This window comes from Fusarium odoratissimum (genome assembly GCF_000260195.1).
Source record: "Fusarium odoratissimum NRRL 54006 unplaced genomic scaffold supercont1.21, whole genome shotgun sequence".
NCBI classification, from domain to species: Eukaryota; Fungi; Ascomycota; class Sordariomycetes; order Hypocreales; family Nectriaceae; genus Fusarium; species Fusarium odoratissimum.
This window is the reverse complement of record NW_022158706.1, coordinates 566,554-577,579: the sequence shown is the minus strand read 5'-3', so window position 1 is coordinate 577,579 and position 11,026 is coordinate 566,554. Positions and strand designations below refer to the sequence as shown.

Below are 11,026 nucleotides of genomic sequence, written 5' to 3'. Positions count from 1 at the left end.
GTCCTCAAAGTATATAATAACGTCAACTGGCAGTGCAACTCAACTGCATCAACCATCCTACACTTCACTTCCCGCTCTCAAAAAAATGTCTCAGAACCAAGAATATAGCGAAGGTTTTAAAAAGGGCCTCAAAGTCCGAGGCGAAGTTCTCGGCGAAGAATACGTCTCTAAAGCAGTCGCAAGTCTCGACAACGAATACTGGAAGCCCGCACAGGAGCTCATAACAGAGTATGCTTGGGGGAATGTATGGACTCGTCCTGGCCTTGATAGAAAGCAGAGAAGTCTTCTCAGTAAGTGATACTATTATATCAAATTACCATTACTGAGAACGTTACAGCATTGGCGTTTTTGACGGCGCAAAAGGCATGGCCTGAGTTGACGTTGCATACCAAGGGAGCTATGCGGAACGGTTTGACCGAGATTGAGATTCGAGAGGCGGTTTTGCAGTCGATGATTTACCTTGGTGCTCCTGTTGGGTTGGAGGCTATGAGGGTTACAGAGAAGGCTATCAATGAGTTTAAAGCACAGGGTGGAGGTGAAGCAAGTGGCTCAAAAGATGAATGAGCTAATGGCTCTAATTATTCAAGTAAATTTATATCCATTCACCCTCGGAGCGTAGAACTGACTCGATCATATCAACAAGGCGATGACTTCCCTTGTTCCATGCGGGTTAACGGAAGAAGCACGTGTTCGACCCCACCAGATGCCATCACCTTATTTACCCCTCCTCATACTTGAACATCATACTCGTATCATATATCCTCCCATCACAAAGTCTTTCTCATAATGGCTTCTAAAATTCAAAACGTGACGGAATTCTCATACGTTACCCTCAACGAGGGTGTCAACGTCTTTGATGAATCAGCTGCGGCAAAGACTTATCAAAATGTTCTGGAGACAGCGTTGAAACAACCTGGTGCTCGACGGGTTTATACTGGTGTTGAGGTTGAGAATCCTTCTACGCTATGGTTGTTTCTTGATTGGGAGACTTTGGAAGATCATGAGAATTATCCCAAGACCGCGTGAGTTCAAACTGATGTTGTTATATGAGATCACACTGACGATTCCAGTGATCATGGCCCTATTATTGAATCTCTAAAACCCATCGTGGACTTTTCAAAGTCCATAAACAAACACGTCACCCTAACCCCCTTCCCCCCGGAAGACGTCCTCAACAAAGACTGCTCCCCCGTAACAGAAGTCCTGCTAGCATTCTTCCCCTCGGATTACGACGTCGCATCCCGCGCCACAGCCACCCGCCGTCTCGAGGAGTTCACGGGCGTAGCACTAAAGACATCCCGCGACTGGCGCGGCATCAGCTACGGATGGAGTGTTGAGAACGATGTACCTATCCGAGGAGATGAGAGCAAGACGGGGAGTATGCTTGCTGCGTTTATTGGATGGCCAAGTGTTGAGGCGCATCAGAAGTTTCGGGAGACGGATGAATTTAAGGAGAATATTGGGCTGTTGAGGGAGATTCCGGGGTTGGTTAAGTTAGCTGCTTTTCATGTTAGTTGTGTGAGTAAGGAGGCGGAGGGGTTGACGGAGAGGGATGCTGAGAAGGCTCATGAGCATAGTCATGATCATGGTGGTGGATGCTGTTGATTCTTTAGACTATATAGTTTGTTATTCGCATAGATGGAAGCTTTGAATTTATAAAGATGCCATCCAAGACCATAATTCCTTCATAACTTCCTGCAATTGTCATCGGAAGGTTAAGAGACGCTCCAATATGTGTATTTTCCTATAAGCTTTTCCGTATTTGCGTTGCTTCGTGTTCTAATAAATCATTTCTCGTTTGCTGGCTCAAAGGCCTGGGGTATCGTGTTCATTACCCATTACTCCATAACAAAATCTCCCCCCTCCGTAAACTCATTATGCATACTCAACTCCTCGAACTGGGCAGCCAAGTTCCTTATATGTCCGTCACCCGGCTTCGTAGCCTCCAGATCAAAATCCAAAACCCAGCTCCCAAACGTGCCACTCTCATCTTTACTAGGCGGCGCATCCTGCTTCGGCGCTTCTAAAGCACGCATGAGTTTGTTCGCTTCAGCGGCTGTCATACTCCCGTCTCTCATCGCCATAGCCAATAAACCTTTTCCAATGGGTTCACAGACGGGAAAGCAAGCGCCGAGGTCTTGACAGGCTGCCAGACAAACGAGAAAATAGAAGTGCCAGTGTGCTTCTTCATTACTTCCTCGACGTCGGTGCTTTTTGTCGAGGCTGGGGGCTTGGATGGAATGGTTGCGCAGGGCGGCGTTGCGGATTATGGTGTTGCTGACGTGCACGACCGCCGAGCTCAGAACGCTCAGAGAGTGGGCGTGGGGATGGTAGAGGCGGCTGATAAGGATGAGTCGTTGGAGTTGGTTTGTTGATGCTCGTAGTGCTGCTTTGGGGGATTTTAATAACGCCGGGTTTAAATTCTGATTGCTTGGATCCATGATGAATGTGTGAAAGAGGTGCGTGATAGCAACATGCAGTAGAATGCTGGGTCTTGTCAGTCATATTCTCAAACATTGAGATGCATAACTTACTTGAACGCCAAAACATGATCAGGCATGTTCCCCGGATCAATCGACGACATCTCCGGCGGCAACGAATCCGTAAAGGACAATATTTTCTGATACTTTGCCTCCACAAACGCCAAAGGAATCTTCATCGAAGCAGCAGCATCATCACCTTTATGCGCAAAGTAAACCGCTATGACCTCCTGCATGATAGTCCAGAGCTCACATAGCGCTTGAAACGTTTTTCCTGCATAGTCAGGGATGAAGTGTGGCGGCCAGTGAACTGCTAACCTTTCATCTATCGTGTCCTCGCTGCTCCGCCCGGGGACGGGAAACATCGGTGGGAATGCTATGGGTTTGGTTGGGACCCAGAATGTGTTTAGTCTGAGGTGTTAGTGGGACATCATAATGGGGGGAGAGGTGGACGTACGTTAGATAGCTGTATGCTCCCCAGGCCGTGTGAGCCATTGCACGTTTGGTGTCGGGGTCTAAGCTGTCGAATGATGCTGCGTTTTCTGGTGTGTGCGGTATACCGAAGAGCTTCAACCGCTCCGCCATTGCGCGGCCATCGTCAAGAAGATCGTTGCTCGAAACACTGGATTGTTCAAGATGGCAACTGACACTGAGCATGAGAATGGCAGCGACGTTCACTAACGAGTCAGAAGATCGCTCGGCGCGCCATAATACGCCAGCATCTCTCATAAAGTCCTGGCTCAAGGCGCCGACAGCTTCGTCAATCACGGAGTAAGCTTGCTATGGTGGATCAACATCAGCTAAGAATGATAACATGTGGCGAGTGGCAACTTACACAGGCGTGGGCCAGCAGGGCATTCACCAGAAAGGGTGAGCAGTATTGATGGCGGTGGTGAACGAGATCGTGTAGAAAAAGTTCTGGGTCGAAGAGCCCGAATATGGAGTGATTGCCCTGCAGGTACAGTGAGATGGCGCTGGCAGCGACTTCGTCGTCAATAGACACGCCAGTCCAGTACCCAATCTGCAGTTGGTGTAACCTCTCATCGCAATACTTTCCTCGATGAGGGCCAGCGACGTCTTCCTCTTGTTTTATGCGAGGACGTTCAAGCGATTGAGTGCTCGGTGTAGGTACAGACTGATCATTGCTAGATGATGTCGACGGTGACATTGTGTCAGACGGCGACGACTCATCGAGCAAAAGCCCTTGAGACGAGCGCTGAACAGGTCTCAATCTAGGATCGGCGCTCAAAGTCGGTAGGTCCAGGGGAAACAAGGTAGGATACGCCATACCATGCCGAACCGTCAGCTCAAACTCAAGACCTGACGACGTCGGCGGCGACATGGCCTGCGCAGTCCGTATCCCAGAGGGCTGAAGCCTCCCATGCATACTCCCCTGCAACGACGACAATGCATCGGAAAGGTTACTCGTACTTCTAAGTTGCCTGTGTGCAGCGAGGGCTTCATCTTCGGGGAGCGACAGCAAGAACTCGAGAATATCGCGATGCTCTCTGAGTTCACGCTCGACATTGCCGAGGTGATCAACGCTGTAGACGCAGGTCGTTCCCCATTTCTCGCACCTGGAGCAACTTGGTCTCCTACCATCACACTGGGTACAGCATCAGCAGTGGGTCAGACATAAAGGTAGGTAACGTATGGTAACTTGGGAGAAACAAGGAGTGACTTACACGGGCTTTTTTCAGGCGGCAGTTCTCGCAGGCGTTAGGCCTGTTTGCCCGTCTCCGCCTGGCAACCCGCGTATCTTGATCCTTACCCCCAGGATCACCCGAAGTATCAGGTGCAGGAAGCAAAGTCTTGTACGGCATGACGTTAAACGCCCCCCCGCCGTCTCTGTCTCCAGTTCCGCGGTGGTGGTATCTCGGTTAGTTTAACGAACTGATCACCCCGTCCAAGGGTGCGACAGTCCACTGGACGTGCACTTCCCTACAGGTACATTCAGCCCGGTTTGTCTTGGGCGTAGGACGTTGAATGCGGAGTGTGAGTTTTGTTGTGTACAAGGGGGCCACTAAGGCAATATCTCGATCGTGGAGTTGGCAAGCCTCCCTGAGGATCGGATCGGTGCCAGAGACAGGTTGAGATATTTTACCATGCTGGGATTTGATTCGACGGGAGGGATGCTTAGTCTTGTTTCTGACATCACCCAGCCAGCCTCTTTTCAGCGCTTTGCTGTTTGGGGAAAGGATCAGGCACATCGGTTATGACTCGGGTTTAACACAGGCTTGATGAAACCCAAAGACTTCGAACAAGAGACAGCCGTGCCATACTGATTCAACTTTTAGATGCGATTGAAGTTGAGACTCATGCCAACAAGCTTTGGTCAATGATGGATATCATCTTTCTTTACTTAGAGTGTATGACAGGGACATCTGTTCTTAACCCCACGATACCCGAGATCTTAGGATCCGCAGATAAGCTCTGGGATCATACGACTGACCCATGCACATCGCTAACTATTTTCAACCTTCACGATTACTTCATCATACTTCTGCTGTTCTAATATCTCATTAATAACTACAGACATCTCATTTTGCCTGAACCTTTTGAGAAATCTTTTCCTGAGCCATGTCAAAGATTGCTGCTAAATGTCTAGATGCCTAAATCCAACTAGAAACATCGTCAGGATATCTCAATGATCCCATATTGTCATTCGATAAATACTGCATTTCTTTCTGTCCCAGTATAAAGTTTTCAAGTCCTACGCATACAATAAACCTTGCCAGCATCCCCTGCATCACCCTTGTTCTCAATGTTACCTTGATTATCTGTCCAAAAACTCAAAATGTCAGTGCCTGCACATCATGCGCACTACGATGAGAACCCAAGTATTGATATTCTGTATGAGAATGCACGAGACAGATAGCTCCCAATATTTTATTTTGGGAGTCCTGCTGGGCTTCAGCCTTCTTTAACGCCTACACGGTTTGTCAGCTTCAGTAAAAACAAGTCTCGACATCCTTATCTACATGACTTCATGATGCTAAGAGTTGTCTTGTAATAGACATGAACAAGAACTGTCAATTCCTCGATATAGAACCATTAGCTCTTCATCTAATCCCAAATTCCCGCTCCATTGTGAGAAACCAAGCATCTTATCTCGCGACGATCGAGACAGATCTCGGCTCTACCCGTAAGCTCAGGAACAAAACGCCGGTTCAGGTACACACAACTCGATCCCCTCGTAATCACAGATTAACTATGCTTGGCCTTTATGCATCAGGAAGGGATTCTAGTAATGTTCGTTATCTCATCCGTCTCACTCCCACAGAACGTGGTCGAGGTGAGACATTATCATCTGCATCCAGCCAGTGGGTCACCCGCAAGCAGCATCCCATCCGCATTCATCACCACCCCCAAATAAACCATATCAAGGCTATTAATAGCGTTTCCCGTGGCAATAAAGCCTTATACCGCCCTTCCGAGACCAAACATCGACCCTGTCTCGAAAAAATGTCATTTTGTTTTACCTCCAAACTCACGGGCTCACTCTCGTTCAAGCCTTGAAGGCTTTGCTTACACCATGGCAGCAGTTGAGCTGTACCATTATCATCCTTCGTTTATTCTTGCCCTTGTTTCTCTTGGTTTGTTTTCTGCTTCGACGGTGGTGTGTTTGTTGCAGATGATACGATGTAGGACTTGGTTTTTCATACCGTTCCTTTTAGGTTGTATTGGTAAGCTGAACCGAATTTCTGGTTGGGCAGAGAGGAGTTAGTGGACTGAAAGTGCTGATTTCTGTAGTTGAGGCTGCTGGATATGCTTGTCGTGCTGTATCAGCTTCTGAATCACCAGACTGGACTTTCGTTCCTTTTGTTGTTCAGACATTTGCGTTTCTTTTAGGTCCAAGTTTGATTACTGCGAGTATCAATATGATTCTGAGCAAAATCATCATTTCTCTGGATGCAGATATCTATTCACTCGTTCCAGTCAAAGTCATACCTAAAGTCTTTATCTTTGGCGACGTGGTCGCTGTGGCAGCACAATTCACAGGTAAGTCTGGCTCTTCCCGGCTTGATCGTATACTCATATGAAATAGGTGCTGGCATCTTGATCAATGCAACTTCAGTCAGTCAGCAAAGAACAGCTCAACTGATCATCATTGGCGGCCTGGCTTTTCAGATCTACTTTTTCGGCTTCTTCACATCGGTCTTGCATATCGTGCACAGCCGCATTATCGACAACCCATCTCGCCTGAGTACCAATCTGACCATCCCTTGGAAACGCTGGATTATCGTTCTTTACATCGCCTGCGGACTTGTAATCGCTCGATCAGTCTATCGAGTGGTCGAGTATGTCACTGGACCCCTTGGCATTCTCCAAGCAACAGAAATCTACTTTTACGTCTTTGACGCAGGATTCATATTCCTTGTCACACTTCTTCTTAACATATTCCACCCAAGACAGCTAGCTACGGTTTCGGCAGATGATCTACAAGATATTGAAACTGTCGTCGTCACTCCTTCTAAACCACCTACTCAATATCAACCGCCTCGGACACCTCCAAAGTACCTACAGCCACCACCATATCTTCCTTCTTATGCAAATCTCAGGAATCGCGGGCCTTACTATCATTACCCTCAATCTCCATACAGGACTCAGTCATATATACAGTATCCGCCTCCTCTGCACTATTATCAGCAAAGAAGACCTCCTACGCTGGCCCATCATCGTCCACGGACCAATAGGACTTATAAGAGCTTCGATACTTCTTTGAGCTCTTCGTCTAGTTTTATTAGTATTTACAACCCTCAGACTGGCCAGTATGAGCCGTTCAGACGGTAGTCACAGTGGTACTCAGCGTCTAGGTCCATTGTCCAGCTGGAATATTCTTGGTATATACAATCTTTCTAAAGTCTATGTCTACTTGACAGCAACTTGCGTTTATCTGCTGCCTCTCTGTCCTTATCTATATATTAAACTTAGATCACTCGAATAAATACTGCAATCGCTCTCGTCTTTCCCATTCCCTTGGGTCCAACACCAGTAAGGCATCCTCAATCTCACCCCAACGTCTCAACCTCCTCCAAAGTCGCATCGTCAACAAAGAAAGAAAACCCCGTACAATAACTCCTAATCTGCACACTTGGCCCAGCCTCCCACTGAGCCTGCGTCCAAGAACACGTCACACTCGCCAAGGAGAAATCCCCTGTCTCCGTGATGGTCCCAACCGAACTTGTCGTGCCTTGTCCAGTGCCATGACCACAAACTATCGTACGGGAACCACAGCCAACAGTATTTGTAATCTTCACCCAGGCCGAAAATTTGTAGCTCTTGCCAGGTGTGATCCAGGTTGGGTTGATGAATTGTCTTGAACCCATGATAGCACTCATGGGGGTGGTGCTGGTGAAGTAGCCGGCTTGACTGCCAGTGTGGACTTCGGAGGATGATGGGGATAGGGTTCCAGACATGGATTGCCAGGGGAAGACTGAGTTTTCCTCGAAGCCGGGATTGAGGACGCGGTTGGATGGGATTTCGGGGGCTGCTGATGTCGTGGTTGAAGCATCAGCGGTCGTAGTCGTGACTAGGGCTGCAGAGCCTGAGGTTGTCTCGCTCTCAAAAGTGGTCGTAGTCTCATCCAGGGTAGTTGAAAGATCTGTTGTCGCATCAAGTGTAGTTGTAGGTCCTGCGCTGGAGGTTGTCACAACAGTGGTTGTAGACAAGTCAGAGGCTGATGCAGTCTCCAAAAGAGTCGCGGTGTCATATGAAGAGGTCAATGAGCTTGCGTCTGACGAAATAGTCACTGAAGTTTCGGTCGCGGAAGATGTAGACTCAATTTCGGTGCTCGAAGGAGCACCAGAAGCAATAGATGAAGAGGGCTTGCATGGCGATGCTGAAGCAAGCTGGCACAGCGCCAACAGCAGTGCTGGGTGCGTAAATCTCATGGTGATGAAGTTAGAACCAACGCAACAAGAATAAAAGGACAAGAAACAGTAGTTAAGTCTATATTTATTCTTAGCTATAGACTCCTTTCTTATTTCAATTCTTTTTGCAACAATTACCACTAATTGAGTGAACTATCGCTTTGTACCTGGGCTATTGAGCGTAGCGCCATCACCAACATCTACATCGGGCCAAGGTGGAAATGAGCTGAACCTCTTCATTCAATTACTAAGAAAACACAATGCTTGCATGGTAACAAAATACAATCTCACGAAAAATATCCCATAATCTTCTGCATCGTATTCTTCTCAACAACAGAATCCCCCGTCGCCTTACCCGTCGAATCCACAAACGTCGAGACAAACGTCTTACCCTCTATACACCCAACATTCGACTGTCTAATCTCCTGGCCCTTCCTCACAGCAGCAACCATGATGCAATTCGTCTCGTTGCCCTTAACACCGAGATCGAATCCCGTCTCGAATCCCAAAACATTAGCTTTACCCAATGGTTTGAGCGCCGTGCCTGGTTCCGCGAGGTAGATGTTGTAGGAGTCTATGTCGGTTGCGCCGTTCCAGCTCACGAAGCCTAACACGGTGTCTTCGCGCTTTTCGACGACGAGCGCAGGCGTCCATTTGGAGGGTGTCCCCGTCCAGACGTCTTTGAAGGCGCGATAGCTGGTGATGGACTCGTCGTAGCCGAAGCGGGCTTGCCAGCGGAGATCGTGGCCGTCGCCAGGGCCGTATTCGTGGACGACACCGCCTGCGCCCCAGCTCATGAACTGGTTTCCGTTACTCAACCCAAGCTGGTAGCTTCCATACTCAGGCGAGATCTTTGCGCGATCTGGCGAGAGAATACGCAAAATCTCGGGCTTCTCCTCTGGGTTAGGCGGCAGCTTCAATTTCAGTAGCAAACCCCGCGAATACGTCTTTCCCATATCCTCAGGACTGTTATGATTGTCAAACATACTAAGAATCATCTCCCTCGACGTGACATTGTGCGCGCGAACGTGGTTCTGCCATCGGAATCGTCCATGGTGCGGTAACGCGCCGAAATCTCCTCCCTTGGTGTTCCCTCTCAACTCCCAAAGGATCCTACCATTTGAGCGCGAGATCAGATACACAGACCAGAAGTTCCGACTGCTAATGAGGAATGAATCATGGTTGACGGCTTGTATTGAGCTCAGGTGGAAGAAGTCGTATGGATTCTTTGGTCCGCCGTAGCCAGAGGATGAAATAAGTGGAAGCATAGAGTCTTCAGGCCAGAAATGGTCGAGGGCGCTCCAGCTGAAGAGAATCTCCTGCGTTTCGATATCGATCTCAAAGAATAGAGAGTCAGTCACGAAGCCATGTTCTGAGCCTCCCATTTGCGTGAGGTTGTACATAGTCGTGTTGTAAGCCGTGACGAGAATTGTTCCCCTCGTGGTCAATTCCTGTTCGTGAAAGTCCAGCCCGCTGAGAAACTTTTGACCGTACATGTTGGTGATGATAGCATCGAGGTGAATAACCGTCTTTTCGTACTCGCTGTTCATGACGATGACTTCTCCAAATCCATGGCTCATTTTTCGTGCGCCTCTCCAGAGTGTGAGGTACTGCTCGTTGTGGACGGTCTGTACACGAAAACCCTCAGAATCGTAGGGTGCTTCGTCATGGGCGTATATCATCTCTGCGTTCTGCTTCATGATGAACGAAGCAGCCTGCACAAGACCCCTCTCCGCCCCGCTGGACTGCGGTGTGATGAAGACATATCCCTTCGCAAGTTCCTTTCCATTGGGGTTCCATTCAATATGTGGCGGTTTATACGGCGAGCTCTTGAACCGACGATACACATAAGTGTGATCATTCTTGGGCTTGACGATGTCAAAGTTACTCCAAGAGCGGAAGGTCTTAATTCCCTTCTTCTCAATAAACTCGCCAGTTTTCTCATCCTTTGCCGCCTTCACACCCTTAACACTCTTCCCATCTTTCCCTTCCACCTTCTTGTCTACTGGTATCGCTTTCGCATCGTTCGTCTTCAATTTCGTCGTCGCAGGCTGAACATCATCCGTAACTCCCGGCACAGAGTAAACATACCACCAGAGGATGATATTTAGAGAAATAACCAGAAAAACAAGTCTTTTGGCCCAAGGGGAGCCCGATATGACGACCATGATTACGATTTGGACAAAACAAAGCGCAGATCGGAGAGGACCCTGGGGGTCTATAAGGCTACTCGTGCCCTACGCAAGGGAGTTGTAGGCTGACATGCAATTCTTATGATGTTCATTTTTTTCTGGAATGAGCCCCTGTCTTGGAAGCATTCCTGGAGGTGTGGTGCAAGGGTCGAAGGAGCATGTCTCCCTTGACAAGACGGGACAGTGATTGGTGATGTTTCAGTCTGTGGACAGTAGTGGAAATAGAGCTGAAAATAAAGAAATTCGATAAATTGCATTGTGTTCTTCTCCTTATCTAGGGCTGCGATTTATTGTCGTACGACTATGAGTTTTACGATGCTCTATTAATTGAGAGGAGCATTAAGGTTATCGCCGAGTCTGAGTCAACACCAAGTCGAGTTCTACGGGTTTACAGTATCACGGTAACTGGGACATTCCCGACCAATGGTTACCAGTATGTGACAATTCCTGCTCAAATAAACCTGATACACTATGAAGCCAC

General features: G+C 48.2%; 6 protein-coding genes across 7 annotated transcripts; 3 read left to right on the top strand and 3 right to left on the bottom strand.

Moving 5' to 3' along the window:
- Positions 1–85: 85 nt before the first annotated feature.
- On the top strand, positions 86–564 carry FOIG_11393 (uncharacterized protein; the record flags this gene model as incomplete). Its single annotated transcript, XM_031211957.1, has 2 exons — positions 86–290; positions 338–564. 2 exons carry the CDS (start codon positions 86–88, stop codon positions 562–564), a joined length of 432 nt encoding a protein of 143 aa, XP_031058531.1.
- Positions 565–786: 222 nt separating this feature from the next.
- FOIG_11392 (uncharacterized protein) lies at positions 787–1,605 on the top strand (the record flags this gene model as incomplete). The annotated part of the gene is made up of 2 exons (XM_031211956.1): positions 787–1,022; positions 1,071–1,605. 2 exons carry the CDS (start codon positions 787–789, stop codon positions 1,603–1,605), a joined length of 771 nt encoding a protein of 256 aa, XP_031058530.1.
- An 86-nt stretch (positions 1,606–1,691) lies between these two features.
- On the bottom strand, positions 1,692–4,567 carry FOIG_11391 (uncharacterized protein). Of its 2 annotated transcripts, XM_031211954.1 has the most exons (5): positions 4,166–4,567; positions 3,316–4,086; positions 2,938–3,260; positions 2,535–2,891; positions 1,692–2,487 (listed from the first exon to the last, which is right to left on the bottom strand). In XM_031211954.1, exons 1-5 carry the CDS (start codon positions 4,301–4,303, stop codon positions 1,839–1,841), a joined length of 2,238 nt encoding a protein of 745 aa, XP_031058528.1. In that variant the 5' UTR covers positions 4,304–4,567; the 3' UTR covers positions 1,692–1,838. The 2 variants fall into 2 exon arrangements, with proteins under 2 accessions (XP_031058528.1, XP_031058529.1); XM_031211955.1 differs by lacking the exon at positions 4,166–4,567 and having other exon boundaries at positions 3,316–4,159.
- A 995-nt stretch (positions 4,568–5,562) lies between these two features.
- FOIG_11390 (uncharacterized protein) lies at positions 5,563–7,274 on the top strand (the record flags this gene model as incomplete). Its single annotated transcript, XM_031211953.1, has 3 exons — positions 5,563–6,166; positions 6,234–6,482; positions 6,529–7,274. Exons 1-3 carry the CDS (start codon positions 6,016–6,018, stop codon positions 7,272–7,274), a joined length of 1,146 nt encoding a protein of 381 aa, XP_031058527.1. The 5' UTR covers positions 5,563–6,015.
- Positions 7,275–7,492: 218 nt separating this feature from the next.
- On the bottom strand, positions 7,493–8,374 carry FOIG_11389 (uncharacterized protein; the record flags this gene model as incomplete). Its single annotated transcript, XM_031211952.1, has 1 exon — positions 7,493–8,374. One exon carries the CDS (start codon positions 8,372–8,374, stop codon positions 7,493–7,495), a length of 882 nt encoding a protein of 293 aa, XP_031058526.1.
- A 266-nt stretch (positions 8,375–8,640) lies between these two features.
- Positions 8,641–10,521, bottom strand: FOIG_11388 (uncharacterized protein; the record flags this gene model as incomplete). Its single annotated transcript, XM_031211951.1, has 1 exon — positions 8,641–10,521. The coding sequence occupies one exon, from the start codon at positions 10,519–10,521 to the stop codon at positions 8,641–8,643; it is 1,881 nt and encodes a 626-aa protein (XP_031058525.1).
- Positions 10,522–11,026: the final 505 nt, after the last annotated feature.

Bases quoted from the DNA above. Each gene is read 5' to 3' on its own strand.
- FOIG_11391 (XM_031211954.1), bottom strand. From the start codon at position 4,303: ATGCCGTACAAGACTTTGCTTCCTGCACCTGATACTTCGGGTGATCCT. The intron at 4,087-4,165 runs GTAAGTCACTCC...TGCTGTACCCAG, and splicing joins GCCGCCTGAAAAAAGCCCGT to TGTGATGGTAGGAGACCAAG. The intron at 2,488-2,534 runs GTAAGTTATGCA...GACAAGACCCAG, and splicing joins GATCATGTTTTGGCGTTCAA to CATTCTACTGCATGTTGCTA.